At 35.0% G+C, this 16,838-nt stretch overlaps 1 protein-coding gene across 13 annotated transcripts; it reads left to right on the forward strand.

Moving 5' to 3' along the window:
• The first annotated feature begins 7,148 nt into the window (after positions 1–7,148).
• LOC107419691 (putative disease resistance RPP13-like protein 1) lies at positions 7,149–15,759 on the forward strand. 13 transcript variants are annotated; one of them, XM_060814850.1, is made up of 4 exons: positions 10,364–10,582; positions 10,933–14,326; positions 14,662–14,798; positions 14,899–15,759. In XM_060814850.1, the coding sequence occupies exon 2, from the start codon at positions 11,437–11,439 to the stop codon at positions 13,234–13,236; it is 1,800 nt and encodes a 599-aa protein (XP_060670833.1). In that variant the 5' UTR covers positions 10,364–10,582; positions 10,933–11,436; the 3' UTR covers positions 13,237–14,326; positions 14,662–14,798; positions 14,899–15,759. The 13 variants fall into 13 exon arrangements, with proteins under 13 accessions (XP_060670840.1, XP_060670833.1, XP_060670838.1 ...); XM_060814855.1 differs by having other exon boundaries at positions 14,662–14,782; XM_060814852.1 differs by having other exon boundaries at positions 14,662–14,767.
• The last annotated feature ends 1,079 nt before the right edge of the window (positions 15,760–16,838 follow it).

Raw genomic sequence — 16,838 nt, forward strand, 5'->3', positions numbered from 1 at the left:
ACCAAATTCTCAAACCTTTTATTGGGCAATTTGTGGTGGTATACTTTGATGACATTTTGGTGTTTAGCAAATCCAACGAAGACCACTTAACTCATCTAAGAAAGGTTCTACAAGTGCTAAGGAAGAATAAGCTATACCTTAGCATTCACAAGTGTGAGTTTGCCACGGACCGACTTCTTTTTCTTGGCTTCATTATCAGCAAGGAAGGAATCCATACGGATCCTAAGAAGATACAAGCCATAATTGATTGGCGTCCACCCAAGAATGTCACCGAATTAAGAAGTTTTCATGGCCTTGCCACTTTCTATCAGAGGTTTATTAAGAATTTTAGTGAAATAGCTGCACCATTAATAGCAAGTCTTAAGAAGGATGATTTTAAATGGGGACAACCACAACAAGACAACTTTGAACTTTTAAAGAATAAACTCACAAATGCACCAGTCCTAGCATTGCCAAATTTTGACAAAGTGTTTGAAGTTGACACCAATGCATCCAAGGTGGGAATTGGAGTTGTCCTCACTCAAGAAGGCCAACCAATTGAATTCTTTAGTGAAAAACTTTATCCAGCATGGAAGAAATGGTCCACCTATGAACAAGAGCTCTATGCTGTCATTCATGCTTCTGATCATTGGCAACACTACCTCATTCAAAAAGATTTTATTCTCCATAGTAATCATCACCCTCTTAAATATCTCAATTCACAGAAAAAACTCAATGACCGACATGCTCGTTGGCTTGGGTTCCTTCAAAAATTCCACTACACCTTCAACCACAAAGCTGGACATCGTAATACTATAGCTGATGCATTGAGCCAAAGGTATTCACTCCTCACCATTTTGAAATTCAACCTCCAAGATTTCAGCCACCTCAAGGAGTTGTATGCTGAAGATGAAGATTTTTCTTTCATATGGGAGCAATGCCAACTCTACCACAACATGGATGATTATCACATTCTAAATGGCTATCTCTTCAAAGCTAACCAATTGTGTATTCCTAAGACATCACTACGAGAGTTCATAATGAATGATCTTCATTCGGGTGGCTTGGCTGCACATGTTGGACATGATAAGACCACATTGGCTATCACCCAATGTTTCCTTTGGCCTAAAATGACTGCCCAAATAGCCTCTTTTGTTGGCCGTTGTCCCACATGCCAAATTGCCAAAGGGCATACCCAAAACACTGGTTTGTATACTCCTCTGCCAACTCCTATTACAATTTGGGAGGATCTTTCTATGGACTTCATCCTTGGCCTTCCAATGACGGTCAAAAAAGTTGATTCCATTTTTGTAGTCGTTGATTGCTTCTCCAAAATGGCTCACTTTCTTCCCTGTAAGAAAGCCTCAGATGCAAGCTTTGTAGCTCACTTATTCTTCTGGGAGATTTGTTTACATGGTATTCCAAAAACCATCACTTTCGATAGAGATGTCAAATTTGTCAGCCACTTTTGGAAAGTTTTATGGAAGAAATTTGATACCAAGTTGCAGTATAGTAGTCTTTACCATCCCTAAACCGATGGCCAAACCGAAGTTGTTAACCGCACACTTGGTGCCATGCTTCAAAGCTTAGCTTTAGACAAACCAAAACAGTGGGACTCTCTCCTTTCACAGGTTGAATTTACCTATAATAGCATGGTCAATCGTTCCATCGGTCTTCAACCTTTTGCTATTGTGTATACAAAGATACCCAACAATACCATTGACCTCATTTGACTCCCTCTATCAACTCATCAAGGAGCTGCCACCCTTCCTAAAAATTATGCCCAGTTTCATGAGGAGATTCAACATAAAATTGAGAAAGCCAACCTCAAATATAAGGCAGCTGCGGATGCCCATCGTCGCCACAAAACTTATGCTGAAGGTGATTTGGTTATGATTTACCTGCGAAAGGAACGTTTCCCTACTGGTACATACAACAAGCTGAAACCTCGCAAACTTAGTCCTTTTTCATCTCCAAATGTGTTGGGCCAAACGCTTATCACCTTGATTTACCTGAAGATCTTCACATCTCTCCTGTGTTCAACATTGCCGATCTCCATCTATATCTTCCTCAAGATGCTTCTCCTACTCTTTCTTTACAACTTGAGGATGAGTTTTTTGACACCGGGAAGGAGTTGATGGAGGTGTAGCAACATAGCTCAGCAGCTCGGCATAGCTTGGCAACTCGGCAGCAACTTAGCTTGGCAGCAACATAGCTCAGCAACAGCAGCTCAGCAGCAACATAGCTTGACAGCAACACAGTAGCTCGGCAGCACCAGCAACAACACCAGCAGCAACAATTCAGCAACATAGCAGCACTAGCAACAGCAAGCTCAAAACAGCAGCAGCTTCATCATGAACAATAACAGATGCTAAAACAGGGGAGAACAGAGTGCTACAGTACCATACAAATGAAATCCAATTTAAATCTTGTGGTCGTTAGCTTGCATGTGCCAAGGTTCATGTGACTTAAATAAAAAACACATCATTTTGATCTTTCTAAAATAATTGTTTAAAATGCACCATTTTCATTTTTAGGTTTATATATGTAATAGTTTGCCACCTTTCGAGGAGACAATTTTATCTTCTTCAACATATGAAATAGCTTGGTGACCAAGCTAAGTTTCTAGCAGCTTCATTTGCTGGTTGTTTGTGAATGGTAAATTCATTTTTCTTGTTTAATTGAAAATTCCTACATCAAAGAAAGTGAGAGGAAGAGTGATTTCTTAGTTGGTTAAAGATGTACTCAAATGACCATCTTTTGGTCCAATTTATCGAATTCTTGATAACCTTTCATTTTGGTTGCATCTTTAGAATATTAACTCTTTAATTCAAAAGTTGTATCTTTTGAAAAAAAACCTTTACTTCAAAACTTGTGTAATTTAGTTTATATACAAATTCAAAGGGGTTATAACTTTTAATATTGTACCCATTCATTTGGGTTATATATTTTGCCAAGGCACCCAATCAAACTTGGGTTGCAACTTTTAATGAACACAACCATATCACATAGATGCATATTTTAGGTAAACACCATTACATTTTCTATAAACAGTATCATTATTTTGAAAATATCTTTACATATATAATTAATGTTGAGCTCCATTTTTTCCTCAGTTTTAGAAATTTGGTACTTCAATTTTCTTTGCTCTGCCTTCAAAAAAAAAATAAATAAATAAATAAATAAATAAATTCTTTGCTCTGTTTTTGGGTGGTTACCTTTGGAGCACATGATTTCCTCATTTTTTTTTTTTTTTTCGTGGTTGTTGCTCAGTGGCACTCCGAATCATAATGTCGTTGGCACTAGTACTTTAAGGAATATTTTTTTGGCATTTGCACCCCGAGCTCACACATCCACACATCCTAATGTGGTTGGCACTTAACACTTTAATGTTTTTTGGCATGTTGTACCCCGTACTCACACATCCACACATCCTTTACATCATTGATCCATCTGTTAAAAAACCAAACAGAAATGGTCGTGTGCATCTCATATAATGCATTATCAAGTGTAGGGGATGTCATTTCACATTGTCTCTCTTAATTAAAATTAGGGAATAGAATTTTTTTTTTCTTAATAAAAATTCTAATGGAGCACCTTCTGAATTCGTAGTCCACGATGTCAGATTGCTCTAAACTGCCTCCCAATGGCTTTTTTGACGGGCAATGTTGTCGAGGGTCTTCCTATTTTGTCGCCACTCGGGTTGCTCTTTCTCCATGGTTCATCACTTTGTTTGTTTTTTTTCCTTTTTTTTTTTTCTTTTTTTTTTTTTTTTTTAAGTTCTTTTTTGTTTGAATTTTTATGGTGGGTTAGATGGAGATTGCGGAGAGAACTGACGTCCCCATAGGTAAAGGTTGATGAGGTTATATGTATATACACTTAGGCATTTAAGGGCCATGGCACCCCCACTCCTCCCAAATTATATTAACATCAATAGAAAATTATGTATTTGTCTCCTCCATAATTAAGATACCATATTGATTTTCGTGTAATCAATAGTTGCTATATATAAAAATATAAAATATAAAATATAATATTGCTACCATAAAGCTTCTAATTCAAGTATAAATTGTTTTTCCTAAAAGTGAAATGAATTTCAATTATCCTTTAGATACATAAAAAGAAAAACTCAACTAAAATTTGCGCTTTTTTACTTGTAAAATTATAAAAGAAGATGAATAAGTTATAAACTATTTATTTGTGAATTATAGGATGTCATATTCTATACCCAAAAAATGCAATCTATTTCACTCTGTTACATATTTTCAATCCTAAATAAAGCAATCAGAAAAATATAAAAAAAATTAAAAAATACCAGTAATTATGACGTTGACTAGCTTGTGAAAAGGTTTATTTCAAAGTTTTCTCAGCCGTGGTTACAATGGGTATATAAAGTGGTCTATTACATTTCCAAAGGTGGACTTTCTTAATTCATACATGCAAATTATAAATGATGGAAAGAGAGTGAATTTTACACCAGCTTTAGTCTAAGATGACAGTCTTTTCTGCAGGAATTTACAGGATATTAAAAGGTTTTTGCTGCATGCTATTTGTCTAATTGCTCGCTGATTTTGATACTAGGTCTCCGGAGGCTGATCTTTTGCCTCATAGTTGGCTGTAGGAGGAGCATTATGGTTTTTTTGATGGAGTGAGTTTTAAGCTTATTTTCTGTTACTATACATTTGTAATATGCGCGCTAACGTTTTAATTACTTTGAGTTATCTAATGGACGGGCTCTCAAAGGGAGGACAGTTAGTTTCTTTAAGTGACAGACTTGGGGAATAAATATGCAATTTTCATTGGTGGGTTATTTATGTCTACAGTATATATAAAAATAAGATAGTAATTTTTTTTTTTTTTCATGCTAGATAGTAATTTTTTTTTTCATGTTTCATTATTAGATTTATTTGGTTTTCCTTCTAAAGCATTAAAAAAAAAAGTATAATATTAATTTATTTGTCTAATTTTATATACAATTATTTCATAAATATTAAATAATTGCTATGTATGTAGATAAAAAAAAAAACGATAATAAATTATGAAAATACATTTTCGATGTAAGAAAACAAAATATTAATAAATTATAGAAAAGCTATATAAATATCTTCTTTTAACAAATAAAAAAAATTGTATTATATAATTTATAAAACAAACTACCTTATATACAATATTGACATTATGTATGTACAAATTAGTTAATTATTAATTTAAAATTTTAAAATTTAAATTCAAAGTGTTTACCTATATAAATTTTTTATTTCTATAAATTATGAAACTAATTACACATATTGAATGCCCACTAATTTTAAAACTTTAAATTTTCAATATTAGGCTCTTTAAATTTTAAAATTTTAAAATTTGGTTCACATAAATTATTTGTAGATATTATTTTTCAATAATAAATAGTCCATTAATTTAAAATCAACAATTTCATTATAAGGCTATTCAAATTTTAAATTGTTCATATTATTACAATGAGTAATTAATATAAGCAATTAAAAAAATTATATTGAAATATCAATTGCAATACTGATATATTAAATTTTAAAATTTCATAATTTTTGCCCATAAAAAAAATTATTTTTAATCCCATAGCTTTAAAAATGATTTTTTTTAATTGAGTAAAAAAAAATTAAGATAATAAATTATGGACTAACATCTTCAATTAACAAACATTCTTCAATTAATAAATTAAAAAATTTCAATTACTTCATAAATATTAATTGAATACAATTTACATACGATTAATATTATAATTGGTAATTAGGCTGTATTTAATTTCCTTTAAGTTTTTAAATATTGAAAAATAAACATAAAGTTAGCTAAATTATATAAGGCATGTTGGTTCAAAACATCCAAATTATATTTTTCCCTCTTAAACACCCAAATTATGATTTTTAAATAGTAATAATAAATTTGAAAATTGATTGTGAAATTAAAAAAGCTGAATAAAAGCTACTTTTATTTTTTGGAATTCAATAGATGAATCTAAACAATGTAAATAATATTTTTTGAAATAATAATTATTTTTTTGAAGCAAATGAAGCTTGAATAAGGCTAATTATTTATTTTAGAAATAAATAATTTTTTCTCAAATGAATGAGGGCATAAATAATGTTAAATTTATAATGTTAAAAGTGAGAAGGATAGTGATTATACAAGGTCATTTTTTCAAATTGATTCAAATAATAAAAGAAAAAACTTTGATTTAAAATAATGGTTAAATTTTAGAAATTGAAAAAAGTTTGCACTCATTATTCAAAACAGTATTTGTATCCTTATTAAATTTTGAATATATTTTTTTTTATAAATAGACAATGAATTAAGTGATGTTGAAACTTTTAATTAATAAGAAAAATTACTTTGAACAATGTTTTTTCCTTAATTTTATTTTTTATTATAATATATTTTATTTTTAAAAAATTATTGTTATTTTTTGTTGTCTTACTAAATTTATATTTAAAATCCTATTTATTACAAGGCATTTAAAAATTTTTAATTTGTTTATTCTTTACAAATTAATATAATAGTATGATTTTTATAAGGTTTATTTGTTTAATTTTTATTATTTTATTATCATTTATTTTTTATTTTTTAATTGAATTTAGAATAGGACGCCTACATCCATTAAAAAAGTCTAAATTATCATATTTTTGTAAAATTACAAAACAATATCAATAAAAATTATAAAATAATAACAAACTATTAATATTTTTTTTATCTTTACTCATAAAAAATAATATAAATAGTTAATTTAATTTGATTTGAATATATTTAATTATTATAAATGATTCTTAAAATTATTTATTGCTAGATAATTATAAATGGCTGCACGATCTTGTAAATAATAACTATTATCATTATTTCTTTCAATAGCCTTTGAGGAACTCTTTTGAATTGATTTATGTAAAGTTGGGTTTCATTCTTGAATGTCTTCAATACTGAGAGTTCTTGGTGAGATCATACTGAGTGTGCAGCTATTTACAAATGGGCCCCTGAAATCCCACTTTCCCATTTGTAACGTTGCCCAAAAAAAAAAAAAAAAAAAAGGACAGATATTTGTGAATAGGAAGATTCCCTCATGCTGTTCATCAACTACGGAAGACTAGTTAGACTGAAAAACAAAGCTGCTTTGTCGAGTTTCATACTAATATATATACATATATATATATATATATATATATATATATATATATATATATATATATATATTCACTCAGAGCTAGTTTCTCTTTATCTTTCAACTCCCTTCTGCGAAAACCACATTATGGATCCAGCAACGGTGGGTGCACATTTCCTTTCGGAATTCCTTGAGGTCTCTTTTGCTAAGATAGCTAAACCGGCTTTCCTTGTGTCACGGACTTGTTTGTTTACCCTTCAAGCCGTGCGGCCTTAGTTGCTATTCCGACCCTTTGTTGCAACTAAGTAAGCCTTTTGCCCACTAAAAGAGAAAGCTAAGCAAAGAAAGCTAGAGCACAAAGAGAGTTTGGGAGAATGAAAGTATATTACTTGAAAGAGAGCTTTACAAGTATAGATGAGATTTCTTGGATGGTTTAGCCAAATGAGGCCTCCACCTATTTATAGGCACACAAAGTCTAATCCTACGGCTATAATTGCTTTGATCCTACGGTGGAGAATGGGTGTCTAGATCCTTCCCACCTACTTTCCCACCTACTTTACATAAAATATCTAAAGAAGCATCTAGAATGGATATGTACATGGCTTGACCTAGAGTTCTCCACAAGGTTCTAGAGAATTCTACACTACTCTAGGTGCTTGGCCCATTGTAAGGCCCAAAATAGGCCCAAAGTAAATTATAAGGCCCAAAATGGATTGGAAGGCCCAAAATGGAGAGAATGCTCACCAAGTGTTTGATAAAATGCTTCAACCGTGACATTCTCCCCCACCTATGCCGTCGACGTCCTCGTCGAGCTTGTTTCATGGAACCTCTTGATATGATCTTCAAATTGCCAAAGCGCGATAGCAGGTTCCCAACTTGCTTCGCTATCGGGAAGTCCTTTTTCGCGGGACGTGACACTCTCCCCCACCTAAACTCGCGACGCCCACGTCGCGCCTTCTTCCTTGCCCGCCGAATGTGATCTTTGAGTTGCCGTTGTGTATCTTCGTGCTCCCCACTTACTTCACCATCCGGCAGGTCCTTCCCCTTCACCAAGTATTTGGTGTAGTTGGGTATGCCTTTATGTTGACCGACTCGACCCGCAGGTGTGGCTTCAACACTCTTGGCGGGTGAAGTCACTATCGTCGAGGGTGCCCCTTTTGACTTACCTTTCGCTAGGGCCTCCATGCCCCCTTTCCTTACAATGGGAAGTGACTCTTCATAGCGTCGTGCCTTCCCGTCATGTACCTTGTTTTGTTGAGGTGATGGTTTGGCTAAGTTCCCTTCCTTAGCCTCTTCGTGCTTTCTCTTGTCGTCTCCACGACTTGAAGTCAATGCACGCAAGCTCCCTTGGTGCAACTCCTTTGGCACATGTTGTACCTCAGGAGAAGTCTTGGCATGGTTTGAGGCATCCTCATTAGGCTTTTGGGCAGCAGCCAAGTTGATTTGCTTCTCCCTCTCAACTTGCAATGCTGACAAAACCTTGGCCTCCCGCTTGCTAGCTTGTTCCGTAGGCACCACGCACATCGTTCCCCCATCCATGATGCATAACTTGCTTGCAAATGGGAGTGGGAAAGCCTTTACTTGGTTGAAGAAGTCCATACCAAGGACAACCTTGTAGTCATCCATGGACACAACCGTTAGATTCAATTGGCCCTCCCAATCGCCGATGGTGGTTTGCACACCTCTAGCAACTCCTTGGAGTGGCTTTGCATCCGAGTTCACCGCCTTTACGGAGCCCCTTTCTTTGGTTGCCTCGATCCCAAGCCTTTGCGCCTCCTCCACCGATAGGAAATTATGTGAGGCACCCGTGTCCACCAACGCCTTGGTGGGCACCCCATTGAGTTTTGCCTCCACGAACACTAGGCCACTCTTCTTTGTCTCCTTAGGAGCAGCCTTGATAGCATTCAACAGCTGTAAGGAACCTATTTGTGTTTGCTCTTTAGTTTCCCTCTCTTCGAGCATGGCATTTAATGACTTCCTTTTTGGACAATCTCTTGCCCAATGGGGGCCGTCACATAGGAAGCAATTTCTCTTTGGCTTTAGTTCGGGCTTGGCTCCTTCCTTCCAATCTTTGCTAGGTAATGGTGGCCTTCTTTGATGTTCCTTACTTTGGGGAGTTTTATAGAACTTGTCTCCCCCACCTTCCATGCTCACATCCCTCGTTCCTCTCTCTTCTCTCTTCTTAAACTCATCTAATTGAGCTTGCATAAGGGACAAGGTTTCAATTACCTTTGTTTGGAAAGCTTGGCTTTCATGACGCCATGCCTCGGTGTTGGCCTCGTTGGTGTCTTGCATGGTACCTCTAAGCTCCCCCACTTGGCCTTCCACTCGGCCATCGAGCTCCCCCATGCCTTGCTCCACACAATCAAGCCGCTCCAACATGTCGGCAACGGCCAACTCCATCTTGACCACCTTGGTCTCCATGGCGGTGAGAACGTCCTTCGACTTTGAACGCCCACGTCCCTTCCTTGCAGCTTCGGGGATGACCTCCCTTCCCCTTGCTTCTTCAATCACAACCTCTGAGGAAGACATGTTGCTCTAGATGCTAGCTTTAACCTGGCTCTGATACCACTTGTCACGGACTTGTTTGTTTACCCTTCAAGCCGTGCGGCCTTAGTTGCTATTCCGACCCTTTGTTGCAACTAAGTAAGCCTTTTGCCCACTAAAAGAGAAAGCTAAGCAAAGAAAGCTAGAGCACAAAGAGAGTTTGGGAGAATGAAAGTATATTACTTGAAAGAGAGCTTTACAAGTATAGATGAGATTTCTTGGATGGTTTAGCCAAATGAGGCCTCCACCTATTTATAGGCACACAAAGTCTAATCCTACGGCTATAATTGCTTTGATCCTACGGTGGAGAATGGGTGTCTAGATCCTTCCCACCTACTTTCCCACCTACTTTACATAAAATATCTAAAGAAGCATCTAGAATGGATATGTACATGGCTTGACCTAGAGTTCTCCACAAGGTTCTAGAGAATTCTACACTACTCTAGGTGCTTGGCCCATTGTAAGGCCCAAAATAGGCCCAAAGTAAATTATAAGGCCCAAAATGGATTGGAAGGCCCAAAATGGAGAGAATGCTCACCAAGTGTTTGATAAAATGCTTCAACCGTGACATTCTCCCCCACCTATGCCGTCGACGTCCTCGTCGAGCTTGTTTCATGGAACCTCTTGATATGATCTTCAAATTGCCAAAGCGCGATAGCAGGTTCCCAACTTGCTTCGCTATCGGGAAGTCCTTTTTCGCGGGACGTGACACTTGGCTGCCTCGGAATAGCCAAGCTTAAAGCTGAGGACTTCACAAAGATGAAGATGATGTTCTCGTCAGCTAATCTAGTTCTCAATGATGCTGAGCAGCAGCAAATCACAAACCCAATTGCCAGGAAGTGGCTTGATGACCTCCAAGAAGTGATCTATGATATACGGGACTTGATGGATAGGATCGAAGCAGCTAAAATTTATGGCAACGTCGGACTTAATGAGGTAACTAACTTCCCAAATTTTTTTTTTTTCTGGTAAATTCAACTCTCTCTTTTTTCGGGAAAGAAACAAAAAAAGCTTAGGATTTTCATTCTGAAGAACGCTATTAGTTTATTAGTTTTTAGGAACTGAAAAGTTATGATTAATTAAAGGTTGAAAGAAAAAAGGTGGGGCCTTGTTTCCACTCACACACTATCTACTTGTTTCTCTCACTTCTCTGTTTCTTCTTCTCGATTTTTCTTTGTAAGGGAAAGATGCCCTAATTATCACCATGTCACCTATTATTTTTTTTTCAAATAATCATAACATCTCATCCCAACTTAATATACTAATACCATACCCTGACACCACAGGAGATAACGGAGATCCTCATCAAATTAGAAAATATTGCCAATCAAAAGAATCATCTTGGTTTGAAATCTGGTGTTCAAAACACAATTTTACCAAGACCACAAACAACTTCTTTAGTAGAAGATTCTGGTGTTTATGGCAGGGATGCGGACAAAGAAACCATCATGGAGTTGTTGCTATCAAATGAAATGAATGGGAAAAAGATATTTGTAGGTATGAGTGGGATCGGGAAGACAGCTCTTGCTCAGCTTATTTACAGTGAAATTGATAACAAGGTCATGGAGAAACCTTTTGATTTCAAAGCATGGGTTTGTGTCACAAATGAATTTAGCATTTTCAAAATAACAAAGACAATTGCTAAAAGAGTCATTACTTCCCTTAAATTTGAGGATGACGACGACTTGGATTTTATTCAAGTTTAATTAAAGAAGGCTCTGATAAACAAAAAGTTTTTTATTGTTCTTGATGATGTTTGGGTCGAGAAGTATTCTCTATGGAATGTGTTCATGAAGCCTTTTAGCCATGGGGAATATGGAAGTAAAATCATTGTGACGACACAAAGTGAAAAAGTTGCTTCTATGGTACATGATCTTCCACCTTATCACTTAACAACTCTGTCGAGTGATGCTTGTTGGAATTTATTTAAAAAAGTTGCCTTCAACAATTCAAATCCAATTGTCCCTTCAGAATTAGAAGAAATTGGCAGAGAAATCGTTGAGAAGTGTAATGGTCAGCCTTTGGCAGTAAAGTCGCTTTGTAGTCTCTTACGCCATCAATCAAATTCAAAAGATTGGGAGAGCATACGAGACAGTGACATATGGGAGCTTTCCCAAAAAAATTGCAACATTCTCCATGCTCTTTGGTTGAGCTATCAATATTTACCTTCACATCTTAAGCAATGTTTTGCTTACTGCTCAATATTTCCAAAAGGTTTTCAATTTGCTAAAGAAGATTTAATCAAGCTTTGGATGGCAGAAGACCTTTTGCATCCCCAGAAATCAAAGAGGACAGAGGAAGTTGGAGAAGAGTTTGTTCATGACCTATTGTCAAGATCATTATTTAAAAAATCAATAAAACTGGATAAATCAGTTTGTCTTACAATGCATGATCTTGTAAATGATTTAGCTACTTTTATAGTTGGAGACCTTTGTTTAAGGTCATATTGCAGCAGCTTAAATAAGGCTTCGAACAACAAAATCCGTTATTGGTCACATCTTAAAGGAGAAAATGACAATTGCGAGAAGTTTGAGGGTTTGGTTGAAGCTAAGCATTTACGAACTCTACTCTTAACATCAACACGTCATTTCACGGCAAAATTGGAATTGGCAAATCTGTTGCCATTGTTAACATGCCTGAGAGTGTTGTCTTTATATAACACTTCTATCACGGAGCTGCCTGATTCAATTGTGGATTTGAAGCTTCTAAGGTACTTGAATTTATCTGGAACTAGAATCAAAAAGATCCTTAATGGGGTTTGTACTCTGTACAATTTGCAGACTCTACTTTTGCGAAATTGTTCAGAGCTTTTTTTGTTGCCACCTGAGACGGTTAATTTAACAAACTTGCGGCATCTGGACATTGAATGCACAAGTATAAAAGAGATGCCAAAAGAAATGGGTACTTTGAAAGATTTGCAAACATTATCTACTTTTGTTCTGGGCAAAGATAATACCGTTGAGGAGTTGAAAAATCTTCAAGATTTGGGTGGAAGTCTTCATATTTTGCAGCTTGAGAATGTGGTGAAAGTAGAAGAAGTCACAGCAGCCAGGTTAAAGGATATGAAGTACCTTACTGAGTTGGAATTTGAATGGAGCTTGAAGTCTGATGGCGGCTCCCGAAACCAAAACCCTCAAGAGGTACTTGCTGGGCTTCAACCTCACACAAACATCAAGGTAGTCAAGATTAAGACGTGGAGAGGTAAAAAATTTCCAAATTGGGTGGGAGATCATTCATTTTCTGGTTTAGAACACATAGAGCTATTGGGATGTATGAATTGTGACTCATTGCCGCCACTTGGGCAGCTTCCATTCCTCAAACAACTTGTTATTTGTCAATTTACAGAATTCTTGAAAATAGGTGATGAGCTATACGGTGGTTCTGCAGAGGATACGCCGTTTAGATGCTTGGAACTCCTACAAATTTCTCAAATGCCGAAGTGCAAGGAGTGGTCACTTAGTGGAGGACATTTCAAAGGTTCATTCCCTAAGCTTAAGGAAATTGTATTGAAAGCTAGTCCAGACTTAACTGCAGAATCTGCTTACCTAAGACTATGGAAACCATTGAAATTAGTGGATGCCACAAAATAGATCTGAATTTGTCAGAAAGCAATCGGTATAAATCACTTACAAAGGTACATGGCTGCATTTCAATAAAATCCATTTTCCTAGACTGCTTCACAAACCTTAATGAACTTCATTTGGAATGTAAGAATCTGGAGTCCCTTGAACAATCTTGCACTCAACTCTCCTTTTTGAGGTGCCTCAAGTTGACAAAATGCCCGAATTTTAAAAGGTTTCCACAAGGAGGATTGAGTGCCCCCAACTTGAAAGAATTTCAGATCTGCTCTTGCAAAGAGTTGAGTTCACTGCCTCTTCCTTCGTCTCTGCAAACTTTGTTTATATCTGAATGTCCGAAACTGGAGTCATTTTCAGAAGAGAGATTGCCCTCAAATTTAAAACAACTTTCAATTTGTGACTGCAGCAAGCTCTTCGAAGGCCGCTTGAACTGGAATTTTCAAGGCCTTACCTCTCTTTCAACCTTATACATCTCCGACATAGATAAAGAGTTGCATTCATTTCCCGAGGACCAGCTACTGCCGATCACTCTTACTAGTCTAAGCATTGTATGGTTTACCAAACTTGAGGAACTAAATAGCAATGCTCTTCAACAGCTCACCTCCCTCGAACATCTGACAGTTTCTCACTGTGGTGAAATAGAATTCTTTCGTGTAAGGCTGCCCGACTCTGATCGGATTTTGGATATCACCGAGTCTAAAAAGCCAGAAGATCTTTACAGCGATGAAACAGGGGATGATCGGGATAAGGTTTCTCACATCCGTCAAATAATAACAACCAAAAAGCGGGAGAGCCAGCAATGATTCTGACCATTCATTTGCATCAAGATATTCCTCTACAGTTCTTCTCCAATTTTCATCTAGTTCTGGTATATATATATATATATATATAATTATTCTGCACCATTTCATGTCCCCGCATTTCCATTTTAATCGTTGGTTTGATTTATTTATGTACTTCATTTCATGATCAGTTTGACAAATGGCCTAGCAAACATTATTAAGGACCATGGAAAGTAGTAGGAGCAGAGGAGATTCCGGAGACACTATTTGTACCTAAAAAAGATTCTATATATACTTGCAGAGTTGTGCTTTCCTTTTGGGTGAGCTCTTATGCAAACTGTTGTAAGGAACTGAGCAATGTATGAAATGCATCAGGCAGAGAAGATTTACTATGCACTAGTCATGTTTACACTTGATTTCTTCTGAAAAGGATTGAGCAGAATATATTGACTGGTTATGCATAGCCATTATTGCATGAAATTTAGTTTTTTATTTCATTATACTATGTGTCATTTTGTTTTTCGTAATGTTCTACTCACTTGGGAAAGCTAATTTTCATAACTTTGGTTGTTTGCATAAATACCCTCATGACTTAAAAATGTTCATCGATTATCATCTTTAATTGAATTAAGCCCTTTTTAACTTACATTTGCAGGTTCCAATAGTTACACCTCTTCAGGAAGTTCGAAATAAGCTCTCTGGTTGATCTTCTCCCTAAGAAAATTTGGCTGTGGTTGAAGCATCTTGATTCTGCTGGCTGAGTCAGTTTTAAGCTTGTCGTTAACTCTTTCAGTTACTTAATTAACTCATTTATTATATTGTTTTCTATTTCAGTTGAATTTTACTTATGCATGTGACTTTTGTGAATAATTTTATTCCTATAACAGTGCAGGCTGGACTTTCATGGTGCTGGTGTAGATCTTGGGATGGACGCAAACCTAATTTTCTTCTCTTTTCTGGGAATTTTGGACATTTCCTGGATATTTGTCTTTCTAATTGTCAAAGTTGACCGGAATGCATAGGAAATCATGTATTATACATAGTTTGACAAGCAACCTTAGCAAGCACAAAAGTAGTTTGAAAGCAAGGGAATCCAAGGCGATTAATTCAGAAAATTTCCTAATAGTATTTTGCAAGTGGCTACAAATCCTATGCTTCATTCTGCTAAACATTTATAATTGCATTTTACTTCTGGTCCGAGTACTTGAGACATAATTATATGCACTAATCATGTTTCTACTTAATTAGTGTCTTCAATAAAACATTAAGCAGTAAACACTGAAAATTCAGCGCTATCATATTCTGTTAATATGTATAGGTTAATTGGACCACTTGGACAAACAAATACTGATAAATATACACGACATTCTGTTTTCATATTATTAGATGTGAATGTGAATGGATATCCACATGATATGGAATGATGTTTTATATTTATTTTTTATATAATCAAATTAATCTTACTCAATTACATTTGCAGGTTCCTATATATACTTGAATAGCTACTTCATGAGTTTGATACAAGTTTTCTGACACTGGCGGCTGAAGTTTTTTGATTGGGGAAGGCTAGCCCAAGATTTTTCACATCCCTTAAATACATTTCTAATAAGACCATTTTCTAATTTTTTGATGTTTTATGAGGGTTTTTTATCACAAGTCATGTTTCTGGATAGCTGTTTGGATGCACAGAACTTATGCTGTTAGAATTTTTATTTTTACTTTTTTTAAAAACTATATGAGTGTTATTAACGCATGCTGGTGGTATGTACATTGCATGGTTGTGGACAGCAGGACTATTTACATAGAAATCTTCTTTTCAACATGAATTTAGATCATTTGGATGAGTTATTTAGATTGAAGAAGGAAAAAATCACAGCAAAATATTTAGTAAAAGAATCAAAGTTTCAGCATTGCCAAGCATTGATTCTATTAAATTATTACTAATCTTATTAAATCGTTAAAATACAGATTTATTATGTATATTATGCTTAACATTTTTCTTTATTTGAAAGTTAGTTTTTTTAAGCATGTGATATAAATATTAAATTATTATTGATTTTAAAAACTTAAACTATTAAAATACAGATTTATTATATATATTAAGTTATGTGTAATAAATTATCACCAAAATTTCTTTCTCATCATTTCTTTCTTATATTAATTGACATTATGAATCCAACAAATAAATACCATGTCAGAGGCAAGGGTACGATTATTTTATTCTGAGGGGCGCTGTTATGATGGTACAATAATGATGCATTTTTTTATCATCAAAATTTTAAAGATATATTACACTGTTTATATTTAAGATTTTTTTTAATTATAGTAAAATATTTTTATCATGTTATAAAAATGTAAATATAAAAAATCGGTTGTAATAAAAAAAAAAATTCAAAAACATACAGTGTAATATATTAAAATTTTAAAATATTAATTAAAAGCATATCAATAACGTTTGTAGAGCAACAGTTTCTTTCCATACATATGGTGTAGGTATTCAAGCAGTAAATTGTTTATTGTTTCACAATTTTTTTCCTTATATCAACTTCAATAATGGAAAAAATACTGAATTAAACCGTCAGTCCAATGAGAATTCTTTGTCATGCTCCTCTTTTTTATGTATTTTGTGTAGTACATATACATGCACGGACCGACGTAGGGTCCACGTGCACCCCTTAATTTTTTTCTTTCTTTTCTATTATTTTATTATTTTATCCTATTCTTCTTCACAAATGCTCTATGTGCTCCTCCTCATTTTATCTCTATCTAGGTTTTTTTACTTTTTTTTTTTATATATTTTTAAAATATTTTATTCCAATTATCCATTTGTAT

This window comes from Ziziphus jujuba, chromosome 2 (assembly GCF_031755915.1).
Source record: "Ziziphus jujuba cultivar Dongzao chromosome 2, ASM3175591v1".
NCBI classification, from domain to species: Eukaryota; Viridiplantae; Streptophyta; class Magnoliopsida; order Rosales; family Rhamnaceae; genus Ziziphus; species Ziziphus jujuba.

Coding starts and splice junctions, on each gene's coding strand:
- LOC107419691 (XM_025074270.3), top strand. CDS start 11,437: ATGAAGCCTTTTAGCCATGGGGAATATGGAAGTAAAATCATTGTGACG.